The sequence below is a fragment of the Haemorhous mexicanus genome, chromosome 11 (genome assembly GCF_027477595.1).
Source record: "Haemorhous mexicanus isolate bHaeMex1 chromosome 11, bHaeMex1.pri, whole genome shotgun sequence".
Classification (NCBI taxonomy): domain Eukaryota; kingdom Metazoa; phylum Chordata; class Aves; order Passeriformes; family Fringillidae; genus Haemorhous; species Haemorhous mexicanus.
The window spans coordinates 4,884,092-4,907,010 of NC_082351.1; the positions used below are offsets into that span (position 1 = coordinate 4,884,092).

General features: G+C 55.8%; 1 protein-coding gene across 1 annotated transcript; it reads left to right on the forward strand.

The window, feature by feature from the left end:
• Window positions 1–20,316: 20,316 nt before the first annotated feature.
• On the forward strand, window positions 20,317–22,712 carry LOC132332129 (EF-hand and coiled-coil domain-containing protein 1-like). The gene is made up of 2 exons (XM_059856101.1): window positions 20,317–21,028; window positions 22,302–22,712. Exons 1-2 carry the CDS (start codon window positions 20,384–20,386, stop codon window positions 22,710–22,712), a joined length of 1,056 nt encoding a protein of 351 aa, XP_059712084.1. The 5' UTR covers window positions 20,317–20,383.
• Window positions 22,713–22,919: the final 207 nt, after the last annotated feature.

The window sequence follows — 22,919 nt, forward strand, 5'->3', positions numbered from 1 at the left end:
CCTGGCAGTGCCCAGCTCCCTAAGGCATGAAGGGGATCCCAGCACACCATGGAAATGGGTCTGGTCTTTGCTCCCCTCTAGATGAGCGTGCTAGGAAGGTTTTTCCAGCAGCTCGGCTCTATGAAGATTTGCAGCCGCTTAAGCCTCCTGCAGGTATGTTGTCCATGTTCCCCTCAGAGAATAATCATTGACAACCTGGCGGGAACCAGGTGACAGAAGCTTCTGTGGCTGTTGGGTTACAGGGGTGTCTGCAGGGAGGACTTTTCAAGCTCCTTTCCTGCTTGCTGCTGTAAAGCCCAGCTCCCATCGCAGGGGTGAGTAGTGTGTCCCTGCTGACCCCACAGGCTGAGCCATGGTTCTGTGGGATCCATCTCAGGGAAAATGCAAATTCATCTCTTAAGGTCCTCCGAGAGGGAGGAACAAACCTAGAGGAGCCAGTAAGGTTCTAGAGGCATCCAAACACGTGGACAAGAAGCTGAGTGATCTGGACAGCCAGCGTGGTGGGTGCATTTCCCTCAGCATTGTCCTGGGGCTCAGCAGCCGGAGCTTTGGCTGCACATCTGGACACGGGGTGCCCGGCACTGTGGGAAGTGATCCCTGGCAGACGCGCTGCCCCACTGCTGCTTCCATGCCCTGCAGGGCTGATCCCCAGCCTGGCCTGGCTGCAGCTTCTCCCCAGCCTCTGCAGGAAGGCATTTGTGATCAGCTGCCAGGGAGCCCAAACTGCATCAGGGGCCGTACATGCCTTCAGACCACCTGCAGTTTCCTGGCAGATCTCTGGGTAGATCAGGAGGTGTGGTGGTTTGCAGAAGGGAGAGCCCTGGCCCCGCTCCAAGGCTTGGATGACTTCCTGAATGTTATTAATGTCTTTGACCAGCACAGCCTCCTGAAGATGCCACCTTCCCATTGGGGAACAGCCCCACCTGATCCCGCTCTCCCTTTTCCTTCCTGCAGAGATGGAAAGAGAGGCTGTGCTGAAGGCTAGGTTTCCCAAAGGAAGCAGGGGCTCATTGGCAGCCTCTGCTGCAGGAAGGGAGGCGATGCCAGGCACATTCACAGGAGGTAATTGCTGTGCCTCTGGGCCTGAGCCCTGCTGAGGCTTGAGCTGCCCTCTCTGCTGCGTGGCACTCCTGGCACATAGCATCACCTGACCTCCTTGGAGTGCTGGGTTCCCTGTGGAAGAAGGGGATCCCAGCACATCATGGCATGGTGCCCAACCGTGCTCCTTTCTAGACTGGGATCCCGACTTGCGTCATTTGGAAACCCTGATAAAGCACGGCTTAAGGATCTTGGACCTTGGTGGAGGTGGGCTATCAACAACCCTTTCCTAACAGGGTAATCATTGCCCAGAGTAATGTTCCCGCGTCATTTCCCTTAAGATCCTCCAAAGTTTGATGGATTCTGGAAATCCTGGCCTCCAAATTTCTCCTCTTGTGCCCAACCATGATCCCACAGGATCACTGTCAATGGGAGGAAGTATTTAGCTGTCCACCTCCCTCCCGTGTGCAATGCCAGTGTGTCCTTCCATGTGCTCTGTGCAGCCACGGAGAAGAGCAGAGAGGGAAGGGGCCGGGCCCAGGGTTGTGTCCCGGGGCTGAGCCTTTCACAGTTCCTGTGCCAGCTCCAGGGAGCCTCAGCTGCTCCAGCTGCCACTGCCAAGGCCTGGCTCTGCCTGGGGCTGGGTTTAGAGCTGCTGGCAGCTCCAGGGAGCCCTTTCTGCCCCGACTGCCCAGCAAGGAGCTCCTTCCACCCCAGTGTGGGGCCATTGCAGGGATGTGGTTGTAGGCGAGACTGGGGGTAGCACGGTCGGGACGGATGGAGACGAGAGATCTCTGAAGCCAAGTCGTGGAACTTGCGGTTTATTGCAAAGGGCGTGGGTACAGGGCCCTGCTGGGAGCTGCCAGCTGCAGCTCGGAGCAGGCCCGAGAGAAGAGAGAGAATGAGAGGGTAATAACGTAAAAAGGCAAGAGCTAAGAGCAAGAGTAAAAGCAAGAGAACAAGAGCAAAAGCAAGAGCATAAGAGAGCGAAGTTCCCGTTACAATACAATAAATCATCTTCTGTGTTGAATATTCTGATTCTCACTAACCAATCTAGTACAGCATACAAATCCTATAGCATTTACATACAGCCTATAAGAATCACTACATTACCATATTGTGCTACATTTTAAACTCTAAAACCTACTCTTCGGACCCCTTCTGCCAAGCTGGCAGGGTCTGCTCTGACCCTTGGACCTGCCTGCTTGCAGAGGGTATTGTTTCATCAAAAGGGGATTACCTTCAGCCGGCCACACCATTGTTTTCCTGTTGTTCAGTAACTAAGGGATGTCAAAGCTTGCTTTCATTTCAATCTCGCTTATAGTTTCTATATTCTCAAAATCTTTTGCCAGGCAATCATATTTGTAAGGCTTTCTTCTTTCATCCTCCCCAACATGTGGTCCCCCTGCCCCTGCCGCTGAGTGGAAGGCAGAGCCAAGAGAGTGCCTTGGAGGGCACCAATCACCCAGGTGCCCTCACTGCCACTCAGGCCTGAAGGAGAATCTTCAGCAGTGTCACGGGAGTGGTTCTGTCCTTTCTTTGCAGATGAACCTGATTATAAAGAAGATCCTGATGATGACGATGATGCTTTTTACGAAGAGGATCCTGTTAATGAAGATGATCTGGATTCCCAACCAATAGTCATTATTGAGCCCCGAAGACATGGTGAGCATAGGTCAAGGCCTTTCCCTCTGGGAGAGCTGCCAGCTCAGAGCCCAAAGCTCGGCCAGGGGGGCATCGCTGCACGTGCCAGGACAGAGCCATGCACGTGTGTGCCCTGACCCTGCGCCATCCCCTCACCGCTCCTGTGGCTCAGTGGTGCCTGTGCAGAGGAGCAGAGATGGCAGAAGCTTCTGTGGCTGTTGAGTTACAGGGGTGTCTGCAGGGAGGACTTTCCCAGGTCCTTTGCTGGATGTTGCACGCAAGCGCAGTTCCCATCGCAGGCGTGAGTAGTGTGTCCCTGCTGACCCCACAGGCTGAGCCCTGCTTTTGTGGGATCCACTCCTGGGAACTGGAAATATTTCTCTTAAGGTCCCCTGAGAAGGAAGAACAAACGTATAGGAGCTAGTATGTCCTTGGAGGAATCCAAGCATCTGGAAAAAAAACGGAGTGATGCGGACAGCCAGCGTGGTGGGTGCATTTCCCTCAGCCTTCCCCTGGGGCTCAGCAGCCGGGGGCTTTGGCTGCACATCTGGACACGCCGTGCCTGGCACAGCAGGAAGGCAAGGGATCCATGGCAGCCTCGCTGCCCCAGTGCTGCTTCCACGCCCTGCAGGGCTGTTCCCCAGCCTGGCCTGGCTGCAGCTTCTCCCCAGCCTCTGCAGGGAGGCATTTGGCATCAGTAGACTGGCAGCCCTAACAGCATCCTGGGCCTGAGATGTCTTGTGATTTCCCGGTCACTGTGTAGATGCAGAGAGGCAGCTGTTTGGAGGAGGGTGGGCTCTGGAGCCGCTCAAAAACGCTGGGAGATTTCCTTGTCCTTTTCCATGTCTTTGAAAATATTGCCTGGAGCAGAAGGGCAGCAGAGAGGGATTTTGGCACGCAGGCTCAGGAGTTCGGGTCCTGAGCAGTCCTGTGCCAAGGGACTGCAAGAAGCCCGCAGGCCCCAGCTCGGGGGGAAACAGGGAGCAAGAAAGTCCTGCCTGGATCCACCATGCTGCCAGCTCAGCAGTGCAGCACAGCACAGGCTCACGCTCCCCATTGCTCCCACAGATGCAGCTGGCACCTCAACACATGCTGACCACATCAGAAGAGTTTTCTGCTGGGGAACAACTTGTTTGATTAAGTTTATGGCCATTGTGGCTGGTGCAGCACTTTGCCTGATGATGTTCGGTGCCGGAATCTGGTATTGCTGGAAGAGAAAAGAGTGAGTGTTTTGTGATTCTCTACCTCACACAGCTTCTTTAAAGGCTGCTCATAGTCAGGGAGCATTCCCAGTGAGGCTGCAGTGGAGTTGTGGCCCATCCATGGCTGTCCAAATAACTCTGCTGAGGGTTCTGCTGCTGCCCAGTGCTTTCTGTGGCCTCTTCATTGCTGGGCCTTGTCCTGGGGGGCCCGCTGGGGATGCAGCCAGTGCTTGCTCCCACTGAGGCTGCCTGGCCAAGAGCAGCCCCAGGGGCACAGGGCAGAGGCAAAGCAAGGTGGGGAGGAGAAAGGGCAGGGACGAGCTTGCCCTGGAAAGGCAGAGGCGCTCTGGGGCCCGCTCCTGGCCAGGGACCCTGCCCAGAGCCGTCCCCTGCTCGCCGGGGCCGTGAGGGGCAGCTGTGCAGCTGGGCCAGGCTGTGCCAGCAGCTCCAGCCGTGCTGGGGAGCCTTGCCAGCCCTGGGCCCTGCTGTGCAGGAGGGTCCCTGTGTGCCACTGGCAGCTGGGGTCTCAGCCACCTCCTCTCTCCACAGCTGCTCCTGTGCATCTTCTGAAGAGGAGTCTAACAACTCGGGCAGAGAGAATTTCCCCCGTGATCCCAGCTGTCCACTTCTGCCCCTATCTGCCCTGCCCTGGCTGCAGCACCGTCTCGAGCCCTTCCCAAAACCCATCCTGCCAAAACGTGACCCTCTGCCCCTGAGCCCCCTGGTCCTGTTCCCCGGCCAGCAGTGAAGGTGGGCAGGCCCTGTCTGCCTGGGCAGGGCTTGGCCCCCAGTTGATGTTTAAATAAAGAAATGGAGTTGTGACATATCCATCTTTGTGGCAGCAGCAGCAAAGCCCAGCCGGCACCAGCCCTGGCTGAGCTCCATGCCCAGGGGCAGCCGTGGATGCCACGGTGTGGGCAGGCAGGAGCCAGGCAGGGGCTGCTGTGAGCAGCAGCGGCAGGGCCCCGAGGGCCGGGGGAGCCCAAGCTGAGCATCCCTGGGCTGAGGGCACATTTCCTTCCCTGGGATCATCTGGGCCTGCACCTCCTCCAGTGGCAAGGCCAGGAAAAGAGGGAAGCCACCAGTAGGTGCTAGCCTTGAGAACAATGGTGTGAGGCTGGCCTCTGAAGGAAGTCCTTCATAGCCTGAGGGATGAGCTCAGAGGCCCACAGACACTGGGCCTGTGGCAGCCCCGGATCTCTTTCGAGCAGAGTGGGGATTTGCCCCCCAGGCCTCACCTGTTCGCCCAGGGACACTTGGTGAACACACACACAGAAGATGGTTCAGCACTGTTGCTGCCCCCTGAGTGTTATGTTTGGGGCCCTCTAAAGGCATGCAGGGGCTTTGGGTCACCTCTGTGCTGTGCAGGGGACTGAGGACACCAAAAAGTTGTGCAGGGGATTTAATGTATGTCCAAAGGTGTGCAGGGGCCGAGGGACAGCTGTAAATTGAGCAGGGCTCAGGAGTCTCTTCTGAGGCACACAGAGGGATTTTCGGATGGCTAAGAACCCCCATATGATGTGCAGAGGGTTACAGTGTCCCCTAAAGCGTGCAGCTACCCTGATGGCCTGTGGTGCATTATTTTTGGAAGCTATGGCATCAAGCCCTTCACTTCTTAAATAGGGGCCAAAGGCCAGCATATCACACAGCAGGGACTCCATGTCAGTGTGGCAGGGCTGCTGCTGCCTGCAATAGTGGGAATCACCAACATGTGGAATTGACATTGCTGTTGTACGTAGAACCACGAAAAGTCTCACTTGTCCAATATTGTAAGAGTCACTTGTGTGAAAAAAAAACGAGACTGCAAAGATCTACTGGTAGGGACATACTCTCCTGGCTGGAAGGGCACCTCTTGAGATCCATTCCCTTCCGACAAAATCCTGCCCCAGCCATGAGGTCACAGCAGGCTCTGAGGTCACAGAGGTCCCAGAGCCCCGTGGTTGCACAGCAGCACAAGGACCCAGCAGTCAGTCCCTGAGCACAACTGTTGCGGCAGCAGCGGCGGTGGCAGCAGTGGTGCTGACATTGGGACAGCGGTGTCAGGACAGCGGTGGCAGCAAGAGCTGTGGGACTGGCAGAGGGCAAGGCACCATGGCCCTTGCTCTGTGCCTCTTCCTGCTGCTCCTCCTGGCTGTGGCCCTGCCTGCCAGGGCTGCCCAGGCTGCTCCGCTGCAAGTGCAGGGAGCAGGTGAGCCGGCAGCCTGGCTCCCCTTTCCCGGGACAGCGCTCCCTGCTCCCCGGGAAGCGCTGGGAATGGTTTTCCCCAGGCCTTTAGGGAGGGTTTCTTCTGGGGGGAAGGAGATAGCCCCCATGGGCCTGGGGCAGGCCCTGTTTCCTCGCCAGGGATGTGTCACAGGGCCGGCAAAGAGGGTGGAGAGTATGCAGGAGCCAGCCCACACCCCCTCAGGTCCTTGTGCAGCTTTGGCCTTGTCCATTGACATCTGGCTCCCACGGCCTTACCCAACCCCCTGGCAGTGCCCAGTTCCCTAAGGTGGGGGGGATCCCAGCACACAATGGAAAGCTCCCTTCTTTGCTCCCCTCTAGATTGGGATGACAGCATGGATTTTCTGGATGCCCTATTGGATGATGGCTTGAAACCCCTGGAGAATGCTGGAGGCAAGTTCTCCTGTGCCTTTCCTGACAAAATAATCAGTGTCCATGTGGCAAGAGGTCACTCATGAGCCCTTTCCCTTAACATAATCTTACAGTTGAAAGAATCTGGAAACCTTGCCCTGCTCCCTTCTGGAGCATGCGGGATCACTCTCTGGAGGCCCTGGGGGGCATCCCCTAAGTTACAGCCATTTGACTCCTCTCCCTGTTCCTATGTTCCTGAGCCACTGCCTCCCCTTTCCTTCATTGGCCCTTATCTTTGTAGTGCCTTGAGACCAAGGTCAGCCCCCAGGCCCCCAGACAGAGAAAGCTGGACCCACCCTGTGTGTGTGACTGGGACCTGAATATATCACCGCACTGCTGAATTAAATATCTGTGAATATTTTTCAAAGGCCCTTTTTGCTTCTTTATCATGGACTTTACTAGCAGCAATGAAGGCTGCAACATCCCAAAGGATCGCAGTCAGTGGGAGGAAGGATCATTTAGCTGTCCATCTTCCTCCCGTGTGCAATGCCAGTGTGTCCTTCCGTGTGCTCTGTGCAGCCACGGAGAAGAGCAGAGAGGGAAGGGGCCGGGCCCAGGGCTGTGTCCCGGGGCTGAGCCTTTCACAGCTCCTGTGCCAGCCCCAGGGAGCCTGAGCTGCTCCTGCTGCCACTGCCAAGGCCTGGCCCTGCCTGGGGCTGGGTTTAGAGCTGCTGACACCTCCAGGGAGCCCTTTCTGCCCCAGCTACCCCGCAAGGGGCTTCTTCCAGTGTGGGGCTACTGCAGGCACGTGGTCCTCCTGCTCCTTGGGGAAGGCAGAATCGAGGTAGTGCCTTGGAGGGCACCAATCACCCAGGTGCCCTCACTGCCACTCTGGCCTGAAGGAGAAATTGAACAACTTTCCATTAAGGTCCTCCTAGTGGGAAGATCCAAGACACAGGAAACAAGAAATCCCTGGAGGCAGCCAAACTTCTCGACAAGATGCTCAGCGATCTGGAGAGACGCCGTGGTGGGTGCATTTCCCTCAGCATTGTCCTGGGGCTCAGCAGCCGGGGGCTTTGGCTGCACAGCTGGACACGCCGTGCCCGGCGCTGCGGGAAGGGATCCATGGCAGCCTCGCTGTCCTGCTGCTGTTTCCACACCCTGCAGGGCTGTTCCCCAGCCTGGCCTGGCTGCAGCTTCTCCCAAGCCTCTTCAGGAAGGCATTTGGCATCAGCTGACAGGGAGCCCAAACTGCACCATGGGCCATACATGCCCTGAGATCCCCTGCAAATTCCTGGTCCCTGGGGAGATCAGGAATGGCTGCTGTTTGGAGAAGGGAGTGCCCTGGCCAATCCAAAAGTTTTTATGATTTCCTGCTCCTTATCCATCAGGTTGACCAGTATTGCCTCCTCAAGATGCCACGTCCCAGAAAGGGGAACATCTCCATCTAATCCAGCTGTCCCTTTTTCTTTCTCCAGAGATGAACCGAAAGGCTGTGCTGAAAGCAGCACTTCCCAGAGGAAGTAGGGGCTCATTGGCAGCCTCTGCTGCAGGAAGGGAGGCGATGCCAGGCACAGTCCCAGGAGGTAATTGGGCCTCTGGGCCTGAGCCCCTCTGAGGATTGAGCCACCATCTCTGCTGTGTGGCAGTCCTCCAGGGATGTGTCACAGGGCCTTCAAAGAAAGTGGAGAGTGACCAGAGCCAGCCCAGAGCTCCCCAGACCCCTGTGCAGCTTTGGCCTTGTCCATTCACACCTGTCTCCCATGGCCTTACCTGACCCCCATGCAGTTCCCAGTTCCCAAAGGCAGAGGGGGATCCCAGCACACCATGGAAATGGGTCTGGTCTGTGCTCCCCTTTAGATGAGAGTGCTGGGATGGCTTTGCCAGCAGCTGGGATGGAAGATGGGTTGGAAACATTGGGAGCTTCTGCAGGTAAGTTCTCAGAGAATATTCATTGACAGCATGGCAGGAATCAGGAGTCAGAAGCTTCTCTGGCTTTTGAGTTACAGGGGTGTCTGCAGGGAGGACTTTCCCAGGTCCTTTGATGGATGTTGCTCACAAGCCCAGCTCCCATCGCAGGCGTGAGTAGTGTGTTCCTGCTGACCCCACAGGCTGAGCCCTGCTTTTGGGGGATCCATTCCTGGAGAAATGGAAAAACTTTCTCTTAAGGTCCTGTGAGAGGGAAGAAAAAACCTACAAAACAGAATATATCCCTGGAGGAATCTAAAAAACTGGAGCAAATCCTGAGTGACCTGGAGAGACGCCGTGGTGGGTGCATTTCCCTCAGCCTGCCCCTGGGACTCAGCAGCCGGGGGCTTTGGCTGCACAGCTGGACATGCCGTGCCTGGCACAGCAGGAAGGGATCCATGGCAGCCTCGCTGCCCCACAGCTGCTTCCACGCCCTGCAGGGCTGTTCCCCAGCCTGGCCTGGCTGCAGCTTCTCCCCAGTCTCTACAGGAAGGCATTTGGCATCAGCTGACAGGCACCCCAAACTCCACCATGGGCCTGAAATCCCCTGCGATTTCCTGGTCTCTTGTCAGATCTGGAGGGGCAGCTGTTTGGAGGAGGGAGTGCCCTAGAGCAGCCCCAAGAGCCTTGGCCTTTCCCTGATCTATATCCATGTCTTTGAGAAGTGCTACTTCCTGAAGATGCCAACTCCCCAATGGGGAAGGGCTCCACCTGATCCATCTGTCCCTTTTCATTTCTCCAGAGATGGAGCAAAAGGCTTTGCTGAAGGCAGCACTTCCTGGAGGAAGCAATGGCCCCATGCCAGACACCAGTTCAGGAACTGAGGAGATGCCAGACAGTGCCACAGAAGGTGATTGCTGTGCCAGGCTCAGTCAGGCTGAGCAGTCCTGCTGGGGTCACTCCGTGGCACACATGTCCAGAAACCTGGGAGCGACTGCAAGGGATGACCATGGTGGGGAAAGGGCAGAGGAGGAGAGCAAGGCTCCAGTGGGTCCTGACAGGGCCTGCCTCTGTCCCCTGGGGCTGGGGGAGCTGTCACGGGCCAGGGAGGGCCAGGGCTGGCAGGGGCTGCTCAGGGATGGGTTTGGCCCGTGTGCCTCGAAGCAGCGACTGCCCAAGCAGCTGCGCCGGCCCCGGGCTCTCCTCCCGGCCTGCTGGGCTTGGTTGGGAGGCACAGCCTGTGCCAAGGGGCGGCAAGGTGCCTGCAGGCCCCAGCTCGGGGGGAAACGGAGAGCGTCCTGCCCGGATCCAGCGTGCTGCCAGCTCAGCAGTGCAGCACAGCATGGGCTCACACTCCCCATTGCTCCCACAGGTGCAGCCTGCCCCACAGCACGTGTTCCCCATTCCCAGAAGGTGTGTGAAAAACACCCATCACTTGTTTTTAAAATTTTTAAAGTTTAATAGTAATAAAATGGGTTTAAAAATCACAATATAATTAGAGTAATTAAAATTTTGGACAATTTGGATTAGGACAACATGAGACAATCAAAGCAGAGAGTTACAGACATCCGGTACCTTTTCCTGGGCAGCATAAGCCCGAAAAAGGACTCATGTTAACAGAGGATTTACCCTTCCAAACAATAATCTGCTGCATATTCACACATCTCATACACGATGCATAAATTCCATTCAAAGACAGGATTCTGTCTGGTCATCGTCACTTTCTTCCTCTTCATCCTAACAGTGTCTTCATGGCTGATTGAGGCAGGAAGAAGTTCATTTCCTCTGACAGGAGAGCAATAAATTCTCTTTCTCTGAAAGACACAGGTGTCCTGTGGCTGCTATCACACTGCGAGTCTTTCTTTAAAAAAGTATCTTACATAGCGTAGTTTCTATTTTAACATTATGGTAAAACATAAAACTATATTTAACACACTACTTAAGATAAATAAAACAGCGTAAGTTACTAACAGAACACATATAATATTCATTTTAATATTTGCAAAAAGCCAAACATAAAACACATTTTTCACAGGGGCTCAGAATGGGTTGCTGTTGGGGAACACTCTGTTTGCTTGAGATAAGGGCAAGTTTGGCCTTCTCTTTCTGCCAGGAAGGGATTTGGAAGTGCTCAACTGAAACCTGACTGAGAGCTTCCCTATTGCGTTGCATGTTTTTGACTGTAATTAGGTCCTAGTAGTCAGTTGTAAAACCCCCCCTTATTTTGTATTGTAATAGCCCCCCTTTATTTTGTACTATTAAAGCATACTAATGAGTTACTCCATTCCCCCCTGAGTTGTTGGTTCTGCCCTGGTTGTCCATCTCCCCAAAGACCTGCCCTTTTGTCCCTGTTCCTCCTCCCATTGAATGTCAATCCCTCCCCCAGGCCTGCCCCTTTCTCTAGAAACTTCCCTATCAATTTGGTATCCCCTGAAACCCCATTGGTTTGTTTAAGTTGTCCTCCTCCCCTGTAATGCCCTGTTGGTTTAAACCTTGTATTCCCCGCCTTGTGTTCCACCCTCAGTTTCTCCCAATTGGCCAGAGATTGAATCCTCCCCTGGGACCTCCTCAGTTTAGAAATTGGTGTGTGCCTTTTCTTCAGCGTTTTTCCGTCCCTTATTCTCTGGGCAGTGAGCATACAGAAAACCTCTCCCTGTTTCTTCTCCCAACCCCCAACGCTGCCCACCTGTGCTGTAAAGCAGCTGTGCCCTGCAGCCAAAGCCCAGAGCCGAGAGTTTTCTGGGGGCAGCCCACGCTCGCTGTTGGTGTTGGCAGCTAGTCAGAGTGCAGAAATCCAACACTGCAGCACTTCCCAAATCAGCTCTTCTGTTGCAATACAGAGATGGAACTGTCACCCCAGCGTCCGGGTGCTAGCAGCAGCAAAGCCCAGCCGGCACCAGCCCTGGCTGAGCTCCATGCCCAGGGGCAGCCGTGGATGCCACGGTGTGGGCAGGCAGGAGCCAGGCAGGGGCTGCTGTGAGCAGCGGCGGGGCCCCGAGGGCCGGGGGAGCCCAAGCTGAGCGTCCCTGGGCTGAGGGCACATTTCCTTCCCTGGGATCATGTCAGACTGGATCTCCTCCAGTGGCAAGGTCAGGAAAAGAGGGAAGCCATAAGTAGGTGCCAGCCTTGAGAACAATGGTGTGAGGCTGGACTCTGAAGGAAGTCCTTCATAGCCTGAGGGATGAGCTCAGAGGCCCACAGACACTGGGCCTGTGGCAGCCCCGGATCTCTTTCGAGCAGAGTGGCGATTTTGCCCCCCAAGCCTCACCTGTTCGCCCAGGGACACCTGGTGAACACACACACAGTGCTGAAGATGGTTCAGCACTGTTGCTGCCCCCTGAGTGTTATGTTTGGGTCCCTCTAAAGGCATGCAGGGGCTTTGGGTCACCTCTGTGCTGTGCAGGGGACTGAGGACACCAAAAAGTTGTGCAGGGGATTTAATGTATGTCCAAAGGTGTGCAGGTGCCGAGGGACAGCTGTAAATTGAGCAGGGCTCGGGGGTCTCTATGAGGCACACAGAGGGATTTTCAGATGGCTGAGGACCCCCATAGGATGTGCAGAGGGTTACGGTGTCCCCTAAAGCATGCAGCTACCCTGATGGCCTGTGGTGCATTATTTTTGGAAGCTATGGAATCAAGTCCTTCACTTCTTAAATGCAGGCCAAAGGCCAGCACATCACACAGCAGGGACTCGGTGTCAGCGTGGCAGGGCTGCTGCTGCCTGCAATAGTGGGAATCACCAACATGTGGAATTGACATTGCTGTTGTATGTAGAACCATGAAAAGTCTCACTTGTCCAATATCGTAAAACTCATTTCTTATGAAAAAAACCTAGATTGCAAAGAGATACCAGGAGGGACATACTCTCCTGCTGGAAAGGCACCTCTTGAGATCCATTTCCATCCCACAAAATCCTTCCCCAGCCATGAGGTCACAGCAGGCTCTGAGGTCACAGAGGTCCCAGAGCCCCGTGGTTGCAAAGCAGCACAAGGACCGAGCAGTCAGTCCCTGAGCACAACTGTTGCGGCAGCAGCGGCGGTGGCAGCAGTGGTGCTGACATTGGGACAGCGGTGTCAGGACAGCGGTGGCTGCAAGAGCTGCGGGACTGGCAGAGGACAAGGCACCATGGCCCTTGCTCTGCGCCTCTTCCTGCTGCTCCTCCTGGCCGTGGCCCTGCCTGAAAGGGCTGCCAAGGCTGCTCAACTTCAAGTGCGGGGAGCAGGTGAGCCGGCAGCCTGGCTCCCCTTTCCCGGGACAGCGCTCCCGGCTTCCTGGGAAGCGCTGGGAATGGTTTTCCCCAGGCCCTTAGGGAGGGTTTCTTCTGGGGGAGGGAGAGAGCCCCCACGGGCCCGGGGTTGGCCCTGTTTTTCCTCTCCAGTAATGTGTCACAGGGCCTGCAAAGAGAGAGGAGAGTTACCAGGAGCCAGCCCTGAGCTCCCCAGGGCCCTGTGCAGCTTTGGCCTTGTCCATTGACATCTGCCTCCCACGGCCTTACCCAACCCCCTGGCAGTGCCCAGCTCCCTAAGGCATGAAGGGGATCCCAGCACACCATGGAAATGGGTCTGGTCTTTGCTCCCCTCTAGATGAGCATGCTAGGAAGGTTTTTCCAGCAGCTCGGCTCTATGAAGATTTGCAGCCGCTTAAGCCTCCTGCAGGTATGTTGTCCATGTTCCCCTCAGAGAATAATCATTGACAACCTGGCGGGAACCAGGTGACAGAAGCTTCTGTGGCTGTTGGGATACAGGGGTGTCTGCAGGGAGGACTTTTCAGGCTCCTTTCCTGCTTGCTGCTCAAAAGCCCAGCTCCCATCGCAGGGGTGAGTAGTGTGTCCGTGCTGGCCCCACAGGCTGAGCCATGGTTTTGTGGGATCCATCTCAGGGAAAATGCAAGTACATCTCTTAAGGTCCTCCGAGAGGGAGGAACAAACCTAGAGGAGCCAGTAAGGTTCTAGAGGCATCCAAACACGTGGACAAGAAGCTGAGTGATCTGGACAGCCAGCGTGGTGGGTGCATTTCCCTCAGCATTGTCCTGGGGCTCAGCAGCCGGGGGCTTTGGCTGCACAGCTGGACACACCGTGCCCGGCACTGTGGGAAGGGATCCATGGCAGCCTTGCTGACCCACTGCCGCTTCCACGCCCTGCGGGGCTGTTCCCGAGCCTGGCCTTGCTGCAGCTTCTCCCCAGCCTCTGCAGGAAGGCATTTGGCATCAGCTGACAGGGAGCCCAAATTCACCAGGGGCCGGACATGCCTTAAGATCTCCTGAAATTGCCTGGCAGATCTCTGGGTAGATCAGGAGGTGTGGTGGTTTGCAGAAGGGAGAGCCCTGGCCCTGCTCCAAGGCTTGGATGACTTCTTGAATGTTATTAATGTCTTTGACCAGCATAGCCTCCTGAAGATGCCACCTTCCCATTGGGGAACAGCCCCACCTGATCCAGCTCTCTCTTTTCCTTCCTACAGAGATGGAAAGAGAGGCTGTGCTGAAGGCTCAGTTTCCCAAAGGAAGCAGGGGCTCTTTGGCAGCCTCTGCTGCAGGAAGGGAGGCGATGCCAGGCACATTCACAGGAGGTAATTGCTGTGCCTCTGGGCCTGAGCCCTGCTGAGGCTTGAGCTGCCCTCTCTGCTTCTTGGCACTCCTGGCACACAGCATCACCTGACCTCCTTGGAGTGCTGGGCTCCCTGTAGAAATGGATCCCAACACACCATGGGATGGTTCCCATCCGTGCTCCTTTCTAGACTGGGATCATGACTTGTGAAACCCTGGTAAAGCACGGGAGGAGAGAGCCCTCACAGGCCCTGGTCTGCTCCAGCCACCCCTCCAGTAATGTGTCACAGGGCCTGCAAAGGAGGTGGAGAGTGACCAGGAGCCCACCCAGAGCTCCTTAGGGTCCGGTGCAGCTTTGGCCTTGTCCATTGACACCTGGCTCCCATGGCCTTACACGACCACCATGCAGGCCCCATTTCCCTAAGCCAGAGGGGGATCCCAGCACACCATGGAAATGGGCCTGATTTTTGCTCTCTTTTAGATTGGCATCGTGACATGGCATATATGGAAAAACTGGTGAAAGACAGTTTGAAGGTCCAGGTGCATGGTGGAGGTAAGTTCTCTGTGTTCCTTTCCTGACAAAATAACCAGTGTCCATGTGGCAACAGCTCACTCATGTGCCCTTTCCCTTAAGTTAAGCTCAGAGTGTAAGGAATCTGGAAATCGTGCCTGCTCCCTTCTGGTGGCCTCAGTGATCCCACAGGATCGCTCTCAGTGGGCAGAAGGAGCATTAAGCTGTCCATCTTCCTCCCGTGTGCAATGCCAGTGTGTCCTTCCGTGAGCTCTGTGCAGGCACGGAGAAGAGCAGAGAGGGAAGGGGCCGAGCCCAGGGTTGTGTCCCGGGGCTGAGCCTTTCACAGCTCCTGTGCCAGCCCCACGGAGCCTGAGCTGCTCCTGCTGCCACTGCTAAGGCCTGGCTCTGCCTGGGGCTGGGTTTAGAGCTGCTGGCAGCTCCAGGGAGCCCTTCCTTCCCCAACTGCCCCGCAAGGAGCTCCTTCCATGCCAGTGTGGGGCCACTGCAGGCACGTGGTCCCCCTGCCACTGCTCCTGAGTGGAAGGCAGAGCCAAGGGAGTGCCTTGGAGGGCACCAATCACCCAGGTGCCCTCACTGCCACTCTGGCCTGAAGGAGAAATGGAACTACTTTCCATTAAGGTCCTCCTAAATGGAAAAATCAAGACACAGGAGACAAGAAATCCTTGGAGGCAGCCAAACATCTGGACCAGATGCTGAGCGATCTGGAGAGACGCCGTGGTGGGTGCATTTCCCTCAGCCTGCCCCTGGGGCTCAGCAGCCGGGGGCTTTGGCTGCACAGCTGGACACGCCGGGCCCGGCACAGCAGGAAGGGATCCATGGCAGCCTCGCTGCCCTGCTGCGGCTTCCACGCCCTGCAGGGCTGTTTCCCAGCCTGGCCTGGCTGCAGACTCTCCCCAGCCTCTGCAGGAAGGCATTTGACATCAGCTGACAGGGAGTCCAAACTGCACCATGGGCCCTGCACACCCTGAGATCCCCTGCAATTTCCCAGTCTCCAGGCTGATCAGGTGTAGGGCCTGATTTGATGAGGGAGGGCCCTGGCCCAGCCCCAATGACCTGGCCATTTTCCTGATCCTTATTTATGACTTTGACAAGTATTGTCTCCTGAAGATGCCACCCCCCAAAATGCTGAATCATTCCATCTGATCCAGGTCTTCTTTTTCCTTTCTCAAGCAATGGATCAAAAGTCGGTGCAGATGGTGCCACATCCGACAGGAAGCAGTGGCTTTGTGCCAGCCTCTGATGCCGTAAAGGAGGAGATGCCAGACATGGGCACCGGCACAGGAGGTAATTGCTTTGCCAGGCTCAGCCCACAGCGGGGCTGTGTGGCAGCAGCAATTCCCCCAGGGCCTGACCTTGCACAGCCCGGCAGCAGCCAAAGCTGGAGGTGCCTCTGGAGGCTTGGAGGCCTCTGGAGCTCGTTCACAGCCCCGGGGAAACAGGATTCATGCAGCAACGTCCCTCCCGCTGCAGCTGCTCTGGAGCTGGCCCTGAGTGCCCAGAGGGCCAAGGCACAGGAGCAGCCCCGAGCGGGAGCCCTGCCGTGAGCCCAGGGCCAGAGCCAGCCCTGGCTCCCGACTGGGCAGGGGCTGCACTGGGTCCTGACAGGGCCTGACTCTGTCCCCTGGGGCTGGGGGAGCTGTCACGGGCCAGGGAGGGCCAGGGCTGGCAGGGGCTGCTCAGGGATGGGTTTGGCCCGTGTGCCTCGAAGCAGCGACTGCCCAAGCAGCTGCGCTGGCCCCGGGCTCTCCTCCCGGCCTGCTGGGCTTGGTTGGGAGGCACAGCCTGTGCCAAGGGGCGGCAAGGTGCCTGCAGGCCCCAGCTCGGGGGGAAACGGAGAGCGTCCTGCCCGGATCCACCGTGCTGCCAGCTCAGCAGTGCAGCACAGCACGTGCTCACACTCCCCTTGCTCCCACAGGATTTCTTGGCAAGGCAGACACAAACGCCCAGAATCCACGGAACACCCCAAGACCTTTTTGCCCCCAGGATGTGCGCAGGTCCTGCATGATAGGCACCATAGTGACACTGTGCACTGTGCCAGTTTTCATTGGGCTCTGCTATGTTGGGTTCCGGTGGTGGAAGGAAAAGAAACGGTAAGTTGCTGCTGATCTCTACCCTGCAGCTTCTTTAAAGGCTGCATAGAGTCAGGGAGCATTCCCAGTGAGGCTGCAGTGGAGTTTGGTCACTCCCTAGTTGTGCACATAACTCTGCTGAGGGTTCTGCTGCTGCTGCCCAGTGCTTTCTGTGGCCTCTTCATTGCTGGGCCTTGTCCTGAGGGGCCCGCTGGGGCTGCAGCCAGTGCTGGCTCCCACTGAGGCTGCCTGGCCAAGAGCAGCCCCAGGGGCACAGGGCAGAGGCAAAGCCCGGTGGGGAGGAGAAAGGGCAGGGACGAGCTTGCCCTGGAAAGGCAGAGGCGCTCTGGGGCCCGCTCCTGGCCAGGGACCCTGCCCAGAGCCATCCCCTGCTCGCCGGGGCCGTGAGGGGCAGCTGTGCAGCTGGGCCAGGCTGTGCCAGCAGCTCCAGCCGTGCTGGGGAGCCTTGTCAGCTCTGGGCCCTGCTGTGCAGGAGGGTCCCTGTGTTGCCACTGGCAGTGGGCCTCAGCCACCTCCTCTCTCCACAGTCGTGCTGCCGCTGCTCCAGCATCCTGGCCGAGAAGGCGTGCCTCTCCCTCTCCCCCGGAGAGCCCAGAGACCGTCGGGTTTGCCAGCTCTCACACGTGGCCTCGGCAGCAGCAGCTGCCCAAGAAAGCAGAGCACCAGCCCTCCGTGCCTCCCCCACGGCCCCCCAGCCCGGCCCTGAAGCAGAAGCCTCCCGAGATCCCCCCACCTCCTCCCCTCCCGAGCTCAGCACCCTGGTCCAGCTAGGACTGCAACTGGGCCAGCCACGCAGGGCTTGGGCCACCAATAGCTTGGGGCACCTGCTCTCCTCTACAAATAGCCCCTGTTACCTATGGGCAACAGCCAGAATCACTTTTCATTCTCTTGGACCTTCAACAGGAAGGACTGAAGATTCTTCCCACACCCTTTCTCATCCTTTACCACTTTGATTTTCAAACAGTTGGGAGCTGGTTGCATCTCTTAAAGACTTTATTTACACCGCATGCTTTACCTTACCTGTCACTGGAAAAAAAATAAAAAATTCTTCAGTTTAGATTTCATTTTTAGTGCAGTTGGGCTGCTCACTGTCATCGTTTGAGAGGAAATGAAGTTTTTTTGGGATGGTGTAGTCATGCCAGTCGGTGTTCAGATTTTAATATTGGCACCTAGTTTGTCCACTGAGAGCATGGATACGCCTCTGAGAACACAGGCAGTTAAAAGCTGTGAACTCCCAGAGGAAACTCTCTTTGAGTTCCAGTCTTAGAAGAGAGCAGACCTTCCCCTGCTCTGCTCCGAGCTGGGTGGTGGGGGAGGGGAGCCATGTGGCCGGAGGGAGGTAGGCCAAGCCTGGGCCGAAGAGTAGAAGAGAGCACGGCGAGGCTTCGGGCAGCCATCCCCCATTTCCCCCCCGGAGGGAGAGAGAGAGAGAGCAGCCTGTGCCTGTGATAGCGCGGCTGGAGTGAAAGAGAAGAAGGGGGGTGCCCAGCAGGGCAGCCAGCCGTGGGAGTTCATGAACCAAACTGGCAGAGCCTGAGACTTTTAACCCTTCTTGAGATGACAGAAACCTTGCAAATGCTGATTCTTCCTGAAGTTGAAGAGATAGAGTAGAATAGCAAGAAAATGAGCAAGTGAAAGACGTTGAGAGAAGTTGAGAAGAATCCTAGGTAAGAAGAGATGATAAAGTAGCCTTTGGCTGGACTTTTCTTGAATAGCCATGGCAGAACCCTTGAGTTCCTGTGACACAGAGACTGCATTCTAGAGAAAAGCAATAGCTCAGAGCCAGGAGAGTGCGGTGAAAGTGTGTAAACAGAGACGACAAGTGAGGAGAGTAGTAGTAGTGCCCTCCATCTTCGAAGAAGAAGATGATCTCTGTTCAAGAGACCCCTCAACCCCAAGGAGTGAAATTTGGGGGGGGACAAGTGTCCCAAAAAGAGAGAGACTGTGCTCTTTTTAAAACTGGACAAAACATCCTTAAAGAAAAAAACCCTAGAAGCAGCTCTAGTCCATGTGCAGTGGTGAGAGCACAGGACATAGAAAGAAGAAGTCACGATGGCAAATGTTTTTCGGGCGGTGCCACACGTGACACAGAAACACGAGAAATTTTGACTCTTTCCTGGAGAAGTCTGTAGTGAGGGAAAGATTCCTCTCTTCTCGAAGAATTGAGAATTAATTATCTAAAAGGTGGTGATAGACTGAGAGCGAATTAATCTAAAGAGTAGTAACAGAATTAGAAATTTAGAGGGGGGAGGAGGAGGAAATTTAGAAAGTTTTCATCCTGTGTTCTGTGTGTTTTTCCTTGTAGATTTAAGTTCATTTTTTTTCTTTCAATCTTAAGTTAGAGCCTGTTCTGCTCTGTCTCTGATCGCATCTCACAATAGATACCAAGAAAAAAAGTATTCTCATAGAAGCACTAGCATTGCGCCAAGCTCAAACCATGACACTCACCTTTTGAGCGATTAATTTTCCATGGTACTACTACTTCCCTTTTCATTGCTATCCATAAAATGTTCATCTGGACATAACAATCAGCAGAATTACTGAGATTTACCTCAAAGCCCAGAGGAGAATCTAGCACAAAATATTCCCCCTGTGTCCTGCACAGCAAGAAATATTCAGAGGAAAATACAGTGGCAGCTGAGACTTGTTGAACTCCCTGAATATTGAGCCTGCAGAGGAGGCAGACAGCCCTGGCAGTGACTGAGGGGACTTTTCCTCACAGACTCCTCTGGAAGTGTGTCAGTCCAGGAGGGGAAAGCTTTTCAACCTTTGCCTTATCTTCCTCTTGTGCTAAAATGTAAGGCTCCTCCTGAGCTACAAACAATTCTCCATTCCTCAACCAAGCTACTCAGGTTCTTATCTTAAAGAGCAAAAGCAAATGTGGTCAGAAATTTCTCATCCAAGCCTGTTTGCAGAGAAACCCCACCAGATGTGAGCAAATATTTCTTAGCATCAGTTCACTCAAAGAAAACCAACCCTGAATTGAGCAGCACTTTAAATGAAGTTGAATTCTCTTTCCTCACCTATCAGCCAGACTGGGTTGCTCCTTTTTTGTCCTAGAGAGAATATTAGAATGATTTGCTCTTGACAGAACTCCTTGGATGGCTCCCAAACTGGTTGCTGTTCACCACGCCTTGCCTGGGCTCTTAATGCAGCCTGTTAGCAGCACCTGACTTTGGCACCCTGTTGAGCCTTAGGGCACGGCTGGTGCCACGGTCCCCTCCTGACTCCTGGCATGTCCCTGCTGGTGGAGGAGCCCTGCTGGTGCTGCTGCCTGCGTTCAACAACGCCGGTCCTACTCCCCAGCCAAAGAGAGACTAAAGTCGCTGCTCTGGGCAGCTCGTTTGAACGAGTTTAACGCTTACTCACCTCTGTCCCAGACCTCTTTAGACCCACCCAGCAACACCATAAAGTCACCTCATCTACAGAGGGGAGCAGGTCCGAGCGAACAGAAGGTGGGCTTTCACGCACATTGGGGTTTTAGTTTAGTGGAAGCACTCACTCGTTCACAAGCCTTCCTTGTCAAAGTGGATTGTGCGATGCCATTGTGTTGCTTGGGCTAAAGAGAAAGCAGAAGGGAGAAATGAGTTAAGAAATGAGAAAGACACTTGGGGCGCAGGCTTGGCAGCCAAACGGAGCACGCTGGCACCCAGCCACTTTGCCGGAATCCCCTTTGGTGCCGGACAAAGGCGGACGCGGCTCCGCTGCGGGGCGAGCCGGGCGCTCGGCGAGCGGCGCTGGAGCGGTGGCGGCCCCGCCCCGCCCGTCCCGCCCCGCCGCGGGCCGGGGCCGAGCGCTCGGCCGGGCGGGAGCTCAGGATGCTCGGGCAGCGCCGCGGGCCGGGCGGGCGCGATGGAGCCGCCTGAGGGCTGGGACCCCTACGGGCGGCCGGCCCGGCGCACGCAGTGGCTGGTCAGCGCCCTCGCCTACCACTACGGGCTGGACCGCGGCGTGGAGAACGAGATCATCGTGCTGGCCACCGGCCTGGACCAGTACCTGCAGGAGATCTTCCACCACTTGGACTGCGCCGGTTCGGGCCGCATCCCCGGCGAGGACTTCCGCACGCTGTGCCAGGTGCTGGGGCTGGAGGAGGCGGCGGAGCCCGAGGAGTGCGCGGAGCTGTGGGACGGGCTCTCGGCCGAGCTCACCTTCCGCCAGTTCCACGCGCGGCTCTGCGGCCACTTCAGCACCCGCGCGGGGCCGCGGCTGCCGCTGGGCCGGGAGAGCGAGCACATCGAGACCCAGATCCGCCTGCGCAGCCCCCGCCGCCGCCGCCGCACCGACCCCGCCGGCCGCGGAGCCGCGGGCAGCGCCGAGCGGCGGCCGCCGGGGCCCCGCTCCCGAGAGTGCTACGAGGAGATCGTGGCGCTGGAGCAGGTCCGGAGGACCGAGGACCGCATGGCCAAGCTGGAGGAGGAGAACGGCAGCCTGCGGGAGCTGGTGGAGGACATGCGCGCCGCCCTGCAGAGCAGCGATGCGCGGTGCCTGGCGCTGCAGGTGAGTCCGGGCCGGCTTCTGCAGCGGCCTCCCGGGGGCGGCTCGGCTGGCCCCGAGTGCTTCAGGAGAGATGCTGCTCTCGGAGAGTCGGTGTTTATAACCCCTCCGCTGCCAGACTGAGACCGAAGTTGCTCGTTCATCCTCGGCATTAACTTTTTAGCAAAGTTTGGTTACAGGGAGGCTTTAAGGAGAAATGTATGGCACCGGTGTACCATAAATATAGTTGTGAAGAGCACTCTGTTTACAGTGTAGGGGACTACGGCTTAACAAACCCACGCGTACAATGCTGCTGTTTCTTCTACTGCACGCGCAGTCAGGATGTGCTGATAGCATACGCTGGATGTGCACCAGTGCAGGGTTTTTCCTGAAGTGAGAAAGAACTTTTGGATTCCTGCCTGCACAAGCACAAGCAGTGTCTCAGTCAGAAGCGCCTGTAAGGAATATTAGAAGGATGTTTTCCTCAGAGTGTGGTCACAAGAGTTCAGAGTTGGAGCCAGTTCTGCAGGCAGGCTGATGAATAGTCTGGGGCTCCTCTGCACAGCCCCATTAATTCCGGGGCTGGTTTCTGCTGGTTCTGCTGTACGGGCTCGAGTGACACACATACACACTTAACAGCAGTTAAATTCCTCTGGCATGAAATAGCATGGAACAGGCAGAGCAGGGAAGGGCAGCATGGACCCATTGTTCTGGCAGGTCTCACCAGGTGTGATTTGATACTAACACAGCACTGACAAAACTCTGCTCCACCTGTGACACTTCCACTTGCAGTAGATGACTGTTGTCTTCCCAATGTCCAGCAAGGCAGGTCAGAGACACCTTTACCATTTTCATCTGCAAAAGGGAAAGGAAATCAACAGCAAACACAAAGTCACCAGTCAGAGGTCCCAGGATGAATGAAAGCGACAAAGAGGAGAGCTTCAGAGCACCCCCAGCTGCTCCCTGCTCTCTTCTTCTGAACACAACTTCATTGTAAATATCTTTTTCAGCAGACTGCCTGACTCTTGAGTACAGACCATAGTAATGACATGAAAGCTACACAGAAACTTGTGCACTAATATGATAGGTGTGTAGGTTGAAAATTAAATACATAGCTAGTTATTAAAACCTACTTTCCAGAGATTGTTTCCTTGTCTCTGTATTTGGCAAAGTTAGTTGCTGATCAGCTCGATGTGATTGAAAAAAAAAAACAAACCAACAAAGCACAATCCAGCCACTTTCAGTCTTCATTAAAGCCCATCATTTTCTCCCTGCTTTGTGCTCCTGGTCATTACAGGTGGGACTGTGGAAGAGCCATGCCAGCCATAGAGAAGGAGGATCCTGCTTCATAGGGAGGAAGAGACCATTAACACAGAAGCACTCCCAGACCAAGTGCCTCCAAAGTGTCCTGGAGGAAATGGAGCTCATGCGGAGCTCCAGGGATGGGCAGATTGAAGAAGCCATCAGGTTCAGCCAGGAGCTGGAGAAGGAGCTGAAGAGCTCTCAGGAAGCTCTGGTCAGCCTGGAAGATTGCAACCGTAACCTGAAGAGGGAGCAGGTAGAGACGAGGAGGAAGGTGGAAGAGGCCAGACACGCTGTCCTGAACAGTCTTGGCAAAGTGAAGGAGCTGGAAGTGAGAGCTAAGGAGGTGCCACATCTGCAAATACACATCCAGCAGCTGGAATCACAACTGCAGCACTACAGGTAGGTTGGAGTCTGACAAAAAGTGCCTATAAATTCAGTGTTGGGGCACAGGTGAGTTTGAGAATCTCTGGTTGGGGCTTATTAGATGTCTCAGGAACACCTTGTAAAATCTGGCCAGAGGGAAATTAGAAGCTGCTCATCCATTTTCTTGGTAGGGGTCTTCAGGAGATCTAGCAGTCTTCCAGGCCAAAGGGTGCTGGTCTGCAGAGAG

Bases quoted from the DNA above. Each gene is read 5' to 3' on its own strand.
- LOC132332129 (XM_059856101.1), top strand. From the start codon at position 20,384: ATGGAGCCGCCTGAGGGCTGGGACCCCTACGGGCGGCCGGCCCGGCGC. The intron at 21,029-22,301 runs GTGAGTCCGGGC...TGGTCATTACAG, and splicing joins CGCGGTGCCTGGCGCTGCAG to GTGGGACTGTGGAAGAGCCA.